A 12,491-nucleotide genomic window follows, 5' to 3' on the forward strand; every position below is an offset into this window, starting at 1 on the left:
GGGATTCAAAAACCAATTAAGAAATTATCACATAAAAGATAAAAATTAGATTTTATACTAAGCATAGAAGATAATCCAATATTAACAAGTTTTCTTTTCCGCATGGGTCAAAAGATAGGAGTAAGTGAGGAACCAAGTTCGTTTTTAAAGGAGCAGTTAAGGGGAAATGGACCCAAGCAGGTTATTCTTTCACGTCAACATCAACACCAATAACTACTTGGTTGTGGTGAAATATTGAGAGGAACAACGTTGATTTACCCAAGAAAAATCTCTGGTAGGTCCATACTTCACGGCTCTGCACAAAAAGCATCCAAGTAGTCAAAATGATGAGGGCGTTTAACCTTTTCATGCGCACTCACACTAATGAGTGGTAATGTTTGTTCAATTTTTTTCGTTGTTAGGCTGCATTTACAAACTAATAAGCATCAGGAAAATTGGATATCTCCATCTGTTCATTTTGAACCAAAACCAAACCACTTGAATAAGAAGAACTTGTTCTTTTCGCCGGAGGGATCCTTTTCTGGTTGACCAGGTGGGGGAACAGGAATTTGCGAAAGAGGCGATGCATCTTTTGCTGCAAGGAATGTTAACAGATTTATACAAAGAGAAAAGTAGACTAACAGAGTAATAATAATAACCAGGAGCACTGAGTTAATCAACTATGAGTAAAAATAAAACGACATACAACCTGAATTTAGTGAATCCTTGTTAATTTTAGCACTCTCTGTATCGGCAGAATTCTTATTTGGACTTTTCATGACGACTTCACAGTCAGATGTAGAGGTTGACTTCCGCTGCCGGGTTACATGTTCCATGTTTCTTTCACTGCTCTCGTCCCCTACAATTTCCAAGCTCAAGGTAAAAACTGAAAAAGCCAAGAAAAGACTGTGACAAAAAAAAAAAAAAAACCATTGAAGCTTGGAACAACAGAAAATTATCACCTCAGAGTTTGTGATCGATATCCTTACAAATTGAAATTTCAAATCTATGCTAATGGAAAGGTCCCGTGAGATTAAATATTTGTAACTGAAAAGACAGGAAATGGTGAATTGCTGCTTCATTGGCTTACGCATCGGCAGTTTGAACAATTGGTGCTCAAACCTCGAGTCAAGACATGTCTAAAGCAGCTATAACTAGTTAGAAGCAAAAAGAACCTTGTTTAGAATTTAAACCAAACAAGGCTTCCTTGAAAGAACTAGACCCTACTAGAACTGATCGTGTACTTGACAATATGGAAAGAGCTCCAGTTTCTAATTAATTCTTTCTGCTGAAAGCACCGTTCCGTCTTTCTGTGACCTTTATTTAAATGTTGATCATGAATTACGTTAAAATCAACTCACAATTATGTGTAGAACAGTACTTGGGTACCATAGATACACTATTTTTACAATTAAAAGCTCAGATTAAATTCATACTTGTGGACAGTGTAAGGATTCAATCTGAGTCCTTAATTTACAAACACTACATGGCACTCAAGAATTTTTCTTCTCACCTAATTGTTCAGATCACTAAAATTTTAAGGTTAGATGCAGAAGTATATGCCCAGTCAAAGATGCCAAAATGACCGACTAGTTTCAGACTCCAATGTCGCTGCATTTTCCTATTTGGATAATCGACCAATGGAATTTATGCAAAGGTCTTTCACGGGTACTCACTTTCATCGGGATCCTTCCCATAGTTGAGCTGCAAAGCTTCGACGAAGGAAGTGGCATTTTGTTCTTGCATTACTGTTAGGGAATCAAAACAAAATGATATATCAAGCTTGGTAATCAACGAAAGCATCTCAATTTTATTGCGGAGAAGATGAACCTCACATTGATGAAATAGAGTATATCTGTAGTTCGGTGCTGAGCCAGCCAATAGCAATTGGACTGCTTCTGAGTCTCTTGTCATAGAAAATAAAGCATATTCCTTCAGATTCTGAGTGTCCAGCAAAATACCAGCAAGCTGTAAAATACAAAAGCATACAAAAATTCGAGTCACACAGAGCAGTCCTGTCCATCTTTTTTCCTCCCCATAAGCATTCCTTGAAATGAAAAACATATATGTGCGAAGCACTAAACTTTGTCAAGCGATGGGCACTATCATTGCAACTTACCAAAAGCTTCCTCAGCACTGGGTTTTGAAGCAGATCATAGGCATCTTCACAGTAATTATCGGTAAGAATGGTGCACTGGGATCCAGCCTATCCAAACAGAGGAAGGCAGAAAGCCAATTTTAAAAATCTAGCCCCATGCCTCGTCCCACATTTCATTTGTAACTATATAAACCATCAATATTTGGTAGGAACAAACCTCGCCAGTAGTGCTTAGTATATCTTGTCCAACCACGAGGATGCTATGTTGTCCATTCCTCCTAAGGCTTTCAATGTCCACCTGCAAACAATCTTGAGACCAAATCAACAAACTATACAAAAATCACCCAGAACACCGGTTATACACTGTACACCAAGACAACTTCTTGATGAGTGATCACAAGACATGCGAGATTAAATTCACACGTAAGGAGTTGTCTGTTTCTGCAATGAGGACCCGTGGACCAATCAAATAATGGTTATTGAACATCTAATGGTGACCAGGACGTTCATTATCAGACAATGCCAACATCAGAAGATACAACTAAGCCAGATATATGCGTGTGAAATTCCCGATCAACAAGGTTTGAAGAATCACCTCGTCAGCAAAAAGCAGTGAGGCAGGATCGAGGCCAGCGTGGTGAAAGAGCCAAGCAGCCTGCCTCAGATTCCACATGGCGCGTCGCTCCACATTCATCAAAGGCACCACAACATCCTCCAGTCCATCACCACTCTCCCTCTGTCTATAACACAAGAGCCATGCATGACAAAGAGCGGCTACCATTGATGTTATGCCTGCAGTACAGAAATGGGATCACTCACCACCATTCTCGCATTGAGTTACACGCAAAATTTGTGATATCTATCAATTAGAAGGAAAAGAAAATAATAGGGAAATAATGTCGATTGGAGTAAAATGGAGTCTTAACTGTTGGAAGGCCCAGAAAGTACAATTTTGGCCCTTCGATGGAGGTCTTCGTTCAAGATATTCTGAATCAAAATCCTCTGTTCTCGGAGAAACCGATTAAGATCGTGAATCTGAGCTGCGTCTCCTTGTTTGGACCACCCATTGGCCACAGGCCTGGCAGCATTTTTCTCAAGCAAACATGTGGAAGACGATACCGATCTCCGGTGAGCGGACTCGACACGATTCCTGGGCGGTGACAGAGGCAAAGAGCTGAAATTGAATCGGCGGTAGGCAGGCCCGGCAACATCGTGTGAGGAAGAGAGCGATTGGACGTCTGGAGATGGATTAATAGTAGTGAAGGTACGGCGGGAATGGGGAGGCAAAGAATAATGGGATTGTAATCGGGATTTGCGGGGAAGGGAGGGGCGAGGAGGGAGAGTAGAGAGAGAAGGATCGGGAAGGGGATGATCGGAAACGAAGAACAAATGGTGGGGAGGAGTAGAAGAAGAAGAGCAAGGGGAGCGTGGAGGCGAAGAGGGAAGGAAGGTGTAGGATTTGCTGCGGCTGTGTATGACTGATTTTGAGAGTACCTCACTCCTCAAGCTTTCTCCGAATCCTCTGTTTCTGTTTCACACAACCAACCGTTGACTATAATTTCCTTTATCACCCACATAACCGCTACCAATCGTAAGTCAACCCAGCAAATTAAACTTCATGAAATCCTTCAAAACTCACAACCCCATCACTCCTAATTGTTACGCCGTCAGCCGATCCTATCCTACATTATCATCATCCATTATTTCCCGCTTTTTTTGGGCCAGTTGCAACCATTACTTCCTAATTATGCAGACTTACCAATATTATACAAGTTCTGCGTCACAATTCCAACTATGTGTGTCTACATATACATGTCATTGTCATTTGGAGATCATGTCTACAAAATAATACATCCATCCACTTGATCAATATTATATTATCCCTGTTCTAATTATAAGAGCCAGTTGACTAATTTGAAGAGATTAAAAAAGTAAGTTGAGTTAGTTATTTGTAGGTATTGTCTTTCCTAAAATATCATTGCTAATCAAGTGTATTGACTAGAACTATCATTGTTAGAAGGGCTATTTTAAAAAAATGTATAAATATGAGAGACAAAATAGATTGGGATCTTATATTTAGGACCAAAATAAAAGTCAAACAGAATCTTATACTAAGGATCGGACGTAGTATTAAAATAATGTAAGTTGACTTTAAAGCATAAAGTTATGTTTTTTATGACAAAACATACGAACGTTATTTTTAAAGTATAGAGTTCAATAATATTTTTTTCTCGTATCAATTATTGATGTAATCAATTGGATCGGTGTGCAAATCGTGGGAGAGGCAGGAGCGAGTTCACTTCATCTTCCAATATAGAATTACTTTTGACTTTTGAATGATAGGGACGTGCATGCAACAATAGGGAACCAGTTTTTAGGAAGAACATAATAGTTGAGGGGACGTAGGAATGAACGGTAGATTATGTCTAAATTATACCTTCGGGCGGACCTTGAAAGAGGGTCTCTTTGCAGAGACGGAAGCGGTGATGAGGATGCTTGCTGTGTGGTGGCGAATCTGGGACATCCGAAATGGCGTGCCGGCGAGTCGCAGCGTGCGGGAGACTTCGCCACAACCCCACGGGCCTCCTCCAACCATTCTTGCGTCAACCTGGCACTGTTACTTCTAGTGCTGTCGTCAAAACCTATGCTTGGTTGTCGACCACCTGTGAGATCGTAGGTTTTGTTATCTTTGTTAGCTTTTCCGAAAAACATGTCATTTATGAAATCGGTGAGATCTAGCGCAGGTTCTGAAGTCCTCCGCCGCGTTTCTACCATCTTTTTCGGTGTTTCAGACCCTTTGCTTCTTCTGCTCAATCTGATGTTCCCTCCAAAGATATATACGGACTCGCTAACTAAGTCTCTCGATTTAGCTCGCTCATCCTGAGAGAAGGAGGTGCCGTGTGTTTTAAGCTTTAACTGTGAAGCCAAAAACTTCGTGGAATATACTATGTGCATAGAAAACATCACTTTTGGATCAAGCTTCTTGGGATCATATGATGCCCGGCGTTATGCTCTCGATTCATGTCTTGTTCTTGGGTTGCTTTATTATTTTATATCTTTCTTGATTCCTATGTATCATAGATGAGCTAGTGAAGGAAAAACTTCCTACACTATTTACTCTTAAAACTTGAAGGTACTCCTTCGATTCGGGGTCTTTTTTCTTTTTTCTGCCAACATTATATCCAACTTCGAGTCCTTGATGCTCAGATCTGAGTTCCATAATGTGTATACCATACCGGTCCTCAGATCCAATAATTCAACACTAATGTTTATGTTCTTCGCGGAATGAAACCACATGGACTAACAATTTATTTCACTACTGTCAACGAAACATTTGATCCAATAAGCAAACGCCTCTCACCCTCTTCTAACTAAATTAAACCCATGGAAGAAGAGAAAAATTCATCAGAACTTGACGTATAGTAGTAAAAAGCAAATGGAAGTAAAAGAAGAGAACTCTTATCACCAGGCAAAAAAAAGAAGAAGAAGAAGAGGAGAACTCTCCTGCTCGTATCAACGAACGAGTAGCTAAGAAAGTGGACGTCAGATTGTGTTGCATACATGGGGGTATATTATTTCACATTCAGCAGCGACAAAAACTTGGAAGACGAGTAGTGTACGGCAGACAGAAGAGAGGGGGTAGATGACGAGGTAGTAATGTGATGTTCTGGCAATATAATAATAATGGTTGAATTTTATGAAAGGGGAACAACTTGGAGCACAAATTGTTGAGGAGGCCAACCAAGTTGTGATTTGTGGGCGCAAACGGCTAAATTTAAAATTGGTTCAGCAACTGCGAGACTTCCCACCATGTGTTGTTGGGTTGGCTTTTCCTGAACCGGATAGCTATGCCATTTCTCCCCCTCCCCATTGGTTTGTTCCTTTGCCCTTTCTAAGGCATGTGGGGACAACAGAACTACTTATTACGTGAGAAGAGACGAACTGTACGGAGTCATTCGGATGCTCCATAATTTAAGTAGACCTCAGAGCTTGGGTTACTTTGGCGCGTTTTGCGGATCCATATAATAACATGACCAATCCAATTCATTAATTCAGTAAAATTAATAGACCCATTTGATTCGATTGGACTATATTTTTTTTAAAAATTATAATTGTCAATAAATTAAATTTTAATTTCTATTATTTTTTCTCGGTAATTTGATTAGGTTTGCACGGAGTGAAATTGGAGTAAACCAATCAACCTAATTAATTCGAGGATAATAAAAATCAAACTTAATCTTATTTATAGGAGAGTTTCTTTTTACATATATTTCTTTCGAGTTGATCTCACTCTGTTCGATTCAATCTATAATAGAGTTTGGACAAACTCAATTGGAACCAAGCAGAAGAGAGAAGACAAGAAGGCAATAAATAAAACTCAGCAAAGCCCCAAATTCAGATACACCCGTCAGAATTCTACTCAAACAACTTTTTTGTTTTTTTTTCATTTCTGGGTAAAAAAATTACAAGAGAATTCTCCGCTAATAAAGTAATAGCACAGTCAGGTGGTGCTAATTTCGGTAACGTCCCTAGCACATGCTCAAAGGCCACTTTTACTTTGCTTCCCGTCCACATCCCTTTTGTTTAAGATCAATAAAAGTTGGAGCCTTTGACTTCCATGCTTGGTTTTATGTGGAGTCTGCAACTTTGATTGATTATTTAATAGAGGGTTGAGGAACTTGTATAAAAGGAGAAGAACCCTATCTCCCCACCATTCCCAATTCGCTTTTGCCTGTATCACTCGGACTCCTCCTTCTCTTAACTTTTCTCCAGAAACTTGGAAGCAAATATGGCAGCACGTGGACTTGTGGTAGCGTCGCTTCTTCTTTGCTTTTTATCAGGTTCCTGTTATGGCAACCGCCTTTTCTCTGCCCTGAAACAGACCCTTGACGTCACTGCTTCACCCACACAGGGCCAAGGTAATCACGATTCACAACCTTCTGTTTCTCAAATTCTCCATTCATTCGCCATTATTATAACTCTTTCCCGTTTTGATTTCGGATTGACTATAATTAAGTGAATTGATCATGATCATGTAATTAACTTGGCAGTTCTGGAAGCTGGAGAAGGTAAAATCAAAGTGACATGGGGTTTAAACAGAACCTTGCCGGCTGGGACGGACTCGGCCTACAAGAAGATCAAGGTGAAGCTGTGCTACGCGCCGATCAGCCAGAAAGATCGCGCTTGGAGGAAGACGGAGGAGGAGCTCTCGAGGGACAAGACTTGCCAGCACGACATCGTATCAAGACCCTACGATGCTTCCAACCCGACCACGCAGAGTTTCGAGTGGACTGTAGAGAAAGACGTGCCCACGGCCACGTACTTCGTGCGCGCCTACGCCTTTGACGCCGACGACCACGAAGTGGCTTACGGTCAGACCACGGACGCCGCCAAGACAAAAAATTTGTTCGAAGTGCAGGGAATCAGTGGACGCCATGCCTCCCTGGATATCTGCTCGGCTGTTTTTAGTGCTTTCTCTGTGGTGTCCCTCTTTTTTCTTCTATATTGAGAAGAGAAAGGCAAAGGTTTCCCAACCTAAGATAGAGATGACAAGTCAATAGTGTGTTACTAGGTAAAACGACATGCAGTACTGCGTTTCTATTCAGTGTTAAATTCCCCAAGCTTGTAGTCACTTTTACCCAGACTAAAATGGCCTTTGTCCCGTTGTCCAGGAAGGCAGAATTGTCTGGTTTGGAAGTTGGTGTTCCATTGTTGTTGTCTATATTTTTAAGGATATAAGGAAGAAATAAGTAAGGGATGGAATGCCACTCCTATTTTTACTTATTTGTCTGCAATATAGAGTTCTGTAAGTTCAGTCATTAATGCTGCCTTGTTAATTCGCATCATCCTCAGTTATTCTGCTCTAAAAATAAACTATAGATTTGATGAGGGGCTTAACTATTACGAGTTAAAATTATGCGGCAGCATTTATTCTTTTCTTAATTATCTATCTCGATCAAGCTTTATTAAATTACAGATATATACAAGTAACATTATCACTGGCCAAAGTGACACTATCTCACTCATGGGGAAGAAGACGGTTACGGTTTTTTATTTCTTAAACAATGTATTCAAATAGCCAGAGTGTCTAACAGAAGCAGTTTGCATTCTCATGGTTGGGAGTTGACCTTGAGGTTATTTACCCGTTGGTGGGGTGTGTGACACGGTCACAGAGCAAACGCTGAACTCCGGTGAGAAGCCAAAACATTCAGGTTAACAGGCTTACCCGTCACAATCAACGAACAGAAGAAGAATTGTGTGCGCCCGCGCGCGCGCGCCATAAGCAAACCCGTGTATTGCTTTTTACTTGTTAGAAGCGCAGTCATGGGAAAATACAATGTCAGGTAATCCCTAATACAAAGGGAAAAACTTGGACAAGCTGTTTACCGCTCATCAACATGCAAGTCATAATAAATTTATAGAAACATCAATTTCCCTCAGAGTTGGACTTACAATAAGATCCCAGCACGCTGTATCATCAAACAATTTGTGTCTTCCTTAAATTAAAAATCGCCTTGGGGACTAAAATGCATGTCTTCACTAGCCATTCTGCCTGTACCCACAAGTGATATCCTGTCAGTATAAACATTAATATATCCAAATGCATCCGTGCCGGGAGGACATTCTAAGGCAGCTTCGAGAACTCTATGATACACCCCATGGGAATCAATACAGAACCCACCTTTGTGATCGTGTCCAGCTAGACAGAGCTTAACGCAATTATATCGGTGAATCAAATCTATTACTTCATCGTAGTTCCATAACAGTGCCTCTCCGGTTGAGGCCCCTGGGTCTAGAGGCAGATGGCAACAGACCACCACCTTCTGTTTCAATTCAGTTGCTTCCTCAAGAACACCATTCAGCCATTCCATCTGTTCCTTTCCAACAGCTCCATTGAACATGAGAAACCTCCTTTCGAGCCCCATTAAACCTACAGGACTGTTCTTATCTACATTTGGATTCTTTTCTCGGAGGATTTTCAAGGCCTCCAATGTTCTTGGATGATCTTGAGGCCAACCAATGGCACTAACGTCATAGCCATCCAGAACTACAAATCTATATTCTGGCACAGGAGAAAAATCATAGTAAGCATGGCCCTCAGGACTCTGAATGTTCAATAGCGGAAGTAACTTGCTGCGAGGAAGGTTGTATAGACAGTGATTGCCTATCATATGATACACGGCTCCCTTGAACTTGTCAAATTCATTCACAACTTTCTTCACGGTACTATAAGATTGATCTTTGGGACAGTATCCATCAACAATGTCCCCAAAATTTATCACAAATTTATGCCGCTGATGATCATTCCACGCTTTCACTGCTCTCTGTAATACGAGAATGCTATGCCTATAATAACGAGGAACTCCAAGGAATGAGCGACCATCAGGAATGTCAGCATACTGGACATCAGAGATCAATCCAAATGAAAAGAGAGGTTCTCTCCCTTGTGAAATGGCTAGTCCTTTAGACGTACCCATGGTTCACACTTCTACAAGTTCCTGAGAGGGTATGAATTTATTGTCAGCCAAGAACTGAAGTGCTTAGAAGTTCAATCAAAACAAAATCAGGCAAGAAGCACCCATCTCATCCTGCCAGTCAACTTAGCTATCATCCGACAATTAACAAGAACAGTCACCGTCCAATTTACAGAAACGTCATAAGTTATTGTGAAGAATGTACAGAAGAACAAACAGAAGTAGCAGGCAATCAGAATGACCTGAGAATATAATACAAATTTTAGGAATATGGTTAACACAGATGCCAGTCTTACCGACTAATTTAGACTTTTTCTACATTCTCGTGCTTTAACTTAAAATCCCAGCTATCACTTAACCCAATTAGGTGTCTGGGAACAACGCTGGAAGACTTGTGATTGTTCCTATATTGAATGAAATTATACGTACATTTGACAAATTAACTTGATGGTTAGTATCAACACATTCCGGCATTCTTCAACGAATCCTTTGTTTGTTGAATGAACCCCAACAAAATTGAACCCCCAAATCACACAGCTGCTCGTGATCAACAATTCAAGATATCATCCCATCAACATATACAAATCAAATTAAGATATTCACATAAACCGCGACCCGTCGAATCTAATTCCCCGCTGTCCCTTTAGGAACGAAAGCGATGCAAAAAAATAAAGGGCATTTAAAAGGGAAAATCGCTAAAACACAGTACAGAAATAGAGTTTCCCCGGGGAAAAAGTGTAACAGAAATAATGAGCAAGCAAGAGTAATGAAATATAAGAGTAACCGCCGCGGGATGAAACTCCACGAAGAACTCATATTTGCTCCCGATCAATAAGCATCAGGAGGGATCAACTCATAACCCATCCAACGATACAAAAAGGACAATATTAACCCAGGAGAAAGAATCCACCAGACAAGAGGAGAGAGAAAGAGACGAAACGTACCAGTGCTAAGAAAATCGGAAAGAGCGAAACTTGATGAAAGAGGCGCGAGTTTATGTTTGCGTAAGAATTTGGATGTTGGAATGATGAAATGACTGTTTTTAAAGTGCGAGACACTTCAATTCTTCTCCAATCCCTGGGAGCCTTCTGGCATCTCGTCAGTTATCGTCTGGCTTCCCCGTAATTGATTCATTCAATTATTAAGAGATTTCAGAAGGGGGAACAAACAAAACTAGCCCTCAATGCGAGTACAATTTCAAGTGCAAGTGTGCAACCACACAATTCCATTTTTAAATATGTCGAGTAGCTCAAAGTAATCAATTAAGAATGTACTCGAGATTATATTACACGTGTCATGAGGACAGAAAAATAAAAAATATTTAAATAATAATTTTACGAAATTTAAAATAAGTATGTAAAAAAAATTTATTTTTTACTGAGAACACTTTTTAACACCCTTGAATATAATTGAATTGCATTTTGGTACGGGGGAGCAAAACGAAAAGCGTAGGATTCCCGTGAACAATAAATAATCAAAAAAGCGGTCACAAAAGGAATGAGGCCATTACGCCATACACGCGTCCAAAGATCCGGCGGACGGCAGTGTTTGACTCTACTTCCCATATGTGCGCATCACGCGCTTGCGTGGCGCCAATCACGAAATTTTGTGATGTTTTTGTTTGACTCCATGTGGCATTATCTAGGTAAAATCAATGAAATGTTTGAATATTGTTGTGAACACATATGAGAATGGAGGTGAAAAGAAGACCAAGAAAGTTGTGTACAGAGAGATATTTCAGAGTCTCAATACATGAAGACCATGACATGTTGTGTAATGGTTTGTAACTTGTGAAATGTGGACCTTTTTTTTGCATTTGTATATACTAACTACACTTCTTAACATACGAGCTAGTTTAACATTTAATTTGATTATAAATATAAGACCATGATTTACTTTATTTTCTATATTTATCTCTTTTTTTCTCTCCAAAATATCCTTATAATGATTGTAGATGTTAAAGGTTTATATGAAATGTTAATCCTAACACACATTATTAATAAGGATATTTCAGGGAAGACAACACCTATTAATTACAAATAATTAACTTAATAAATTTTCTTAGCCTGTTTCAATCAATTAGCTCTTATATTAAAGTCTGAACGTAGTATTAATTAATTTACATGACTTAAAATATAATTAATAGTTGCCTACGAATAACTAAATTCACGGTCCTTTGCTTCAAAGTTGGAAGTTTGGGCGGCCAAGAGACGAGAGCAAACAATTTTATCACGACGACATATTTTGAGAAGAAAGTTAAATCATAAATGCCGATAGAAGCATCATCAATTTCCGGCTTTTTTACTGATATACTGCAAACAGTAAAACATATTATCAAAATCTTGCAAAGTGAAAATTATTTACCAGAATACTATACTTAAAATCGTTCATAAAAAGAACGAGTTTAAGATCGTAAGAAAGTCGTTCATGCGAAGATGAATTTTACCTTTGCTATTTGTCCCATTGTCCTAATAAGTCTAACACATACATTATTTTGAATAAAAAAGTAAACTTCATCACACATAGATCGATTTTGCCTTGCTCTCTCCTCTCTCTTCTCTCCTGCCATCGGAATCAAACGGAATATTTGAAAGATTGATGAGTAAGTAATAGTTTGAAAAAACACACGGTGATGGCTATTTGGGGGAGGAAAAAAATGATTGATAGAGTTAATTTACAAATTATGGGATGAAGTAAAATAGAAAAATCAAGTATACACTCAGTTAATTCTTAATATAAGATCTATTTATCTAATTTAAATAAATTAAAGAAACTAAATTAATTACTTGATTATGAATATGAGAAAGAAGGTAGATAAATGACTTACACTTAGGATCAAAATTTACCCTCAGACTAAGTCCTACATTCAGGATAGGAGGAGTTTATTATATCAAAAAATTTAAAAAGTGTTTTAATTTGAAAAAAAATTATAAATATGA

General features: G+C 39.2%; 3 protein-coding genes across 9 annotated transcripts; 1 reads left to right on the forward strand and 2 right to left on the reverse strand.

The window, feature by feature from the left end:
* Positions 1–315: 315 nt before the first annotated feature.
* Positions 316–2,879, reverse strand: LOC114752870 (uncharacterized). 3 transcript variants are annotated; one of them, XM_028941567.1, is made up of 7 exons: positions 2,673–2,879; positions 2,295–2,375; positions 2,099–2,185; positions 1,815–1,947; positions 1,656–1,724; positions 689–865; positions 316–574 (listed from the first exon to the last, which is right to left on the reverse strand). In XM_028941567.1, the coding sequence occupies exons 1-7, from the start codon at positions 2,856–2,858 to the stop codon at positions 453–455; spliced, it is 855 nt and encodes a 284-aa protein (XP_028797400.1). In that variant the 5' UTR covers positions 2,859–2,879; the 3' UTR covers positions 316–452. The 3 variants fall into 3 exon arrangements, with proteins under 3 accessions (XP_028797400.1, XP_028797401.1, XP_028797399.1); XM_028941568.1 differs by having other exon boundaries at positions 689–838; positions 1,656–1,727; XM_028941566.1 differs by having other exon boundaries at positions 1,656–1,727.
* Positions 2,880–6,788: 3,909 nt separating this feature from the next.
* Positions 6,789–7,923, forward strand: LOC114752871 (high-affinity nitrate transporter 3.1-like). Its single transcript, XM_028941569.1, has 2 exons — positions 6,789–6,996; positions 7,129–7,923. Exons 1-2 carry the CDS (start codon positions 6,867–6,869, stop codon positions 7,584–7,586), a joined length of 588 nt encoding a protein of 195 aa, XP_028797402.1. The 5' UTR covers positions 6,789–6,866; the 3' UTR covers positions 7,587–7,923.
* Positions 7,924–8,456: 533 nt separating this feature from the next.
* On the reverse strand, positions 8,457–10,667 carry LOC114752868 (manganese-dependent ADP-ribose/CDP-alcohol diphosphatase-like). 5 transcript variants are annotated; one of them, XM_028941564.1, is made up of 3 exons: positions 10,497–10,667; positions 9,849–10,089; positions 8,460–9,576 (listed from the first exon to the last, which is right to left on the reverse strand). In XM_028941564.1, exon 3 carries the CDS (start codon positions 9,553–9,555, stop codon positions 8,581–8,583), a length of 975 nt encoding a protein of 324 aa, XP_028797397.1. In that variant the 5' UTR covers positions 9,556–9,576; positions 9,849–10,089; positions 10,497–10,667; the 3' UTR covers positions 8,460–8,580. The 5 variants fall into 5 exon arrangements, with proteins under 5 accessions (XP_028797392.1, XP_028797397.1, XP_028797396.1 ...); XM_028941559.1 differs by lacking the exons at positions 9,849–10,089; positions 10,497–10,667 and having other exon boundaries at positions 8,457–8,473; positions 8,543–9,822; XM_028941563.1 differs by lacking the exon at positions 9,849–10,089.
* Between the last annotated feature and the right edge of the window lie 1,824 nt (positions 10,668–12,491).

This window comes from Neltuma alba, unplaced genomic scaffold (genome assembly GCF_004799145.2).
Source record: "Neltuma alba isolate B1F8T4 unplaced genomic scaffold, ASM479914v2 tig00007583_pilon, whole genome shotgun sequence".
Taxonomy (NCBI): Eukaryota; Viridiplantae; Streptophyta; class Magnoliopsida; order Fabales; family Fabaceae; genus Neltuma; species Neltuma alba.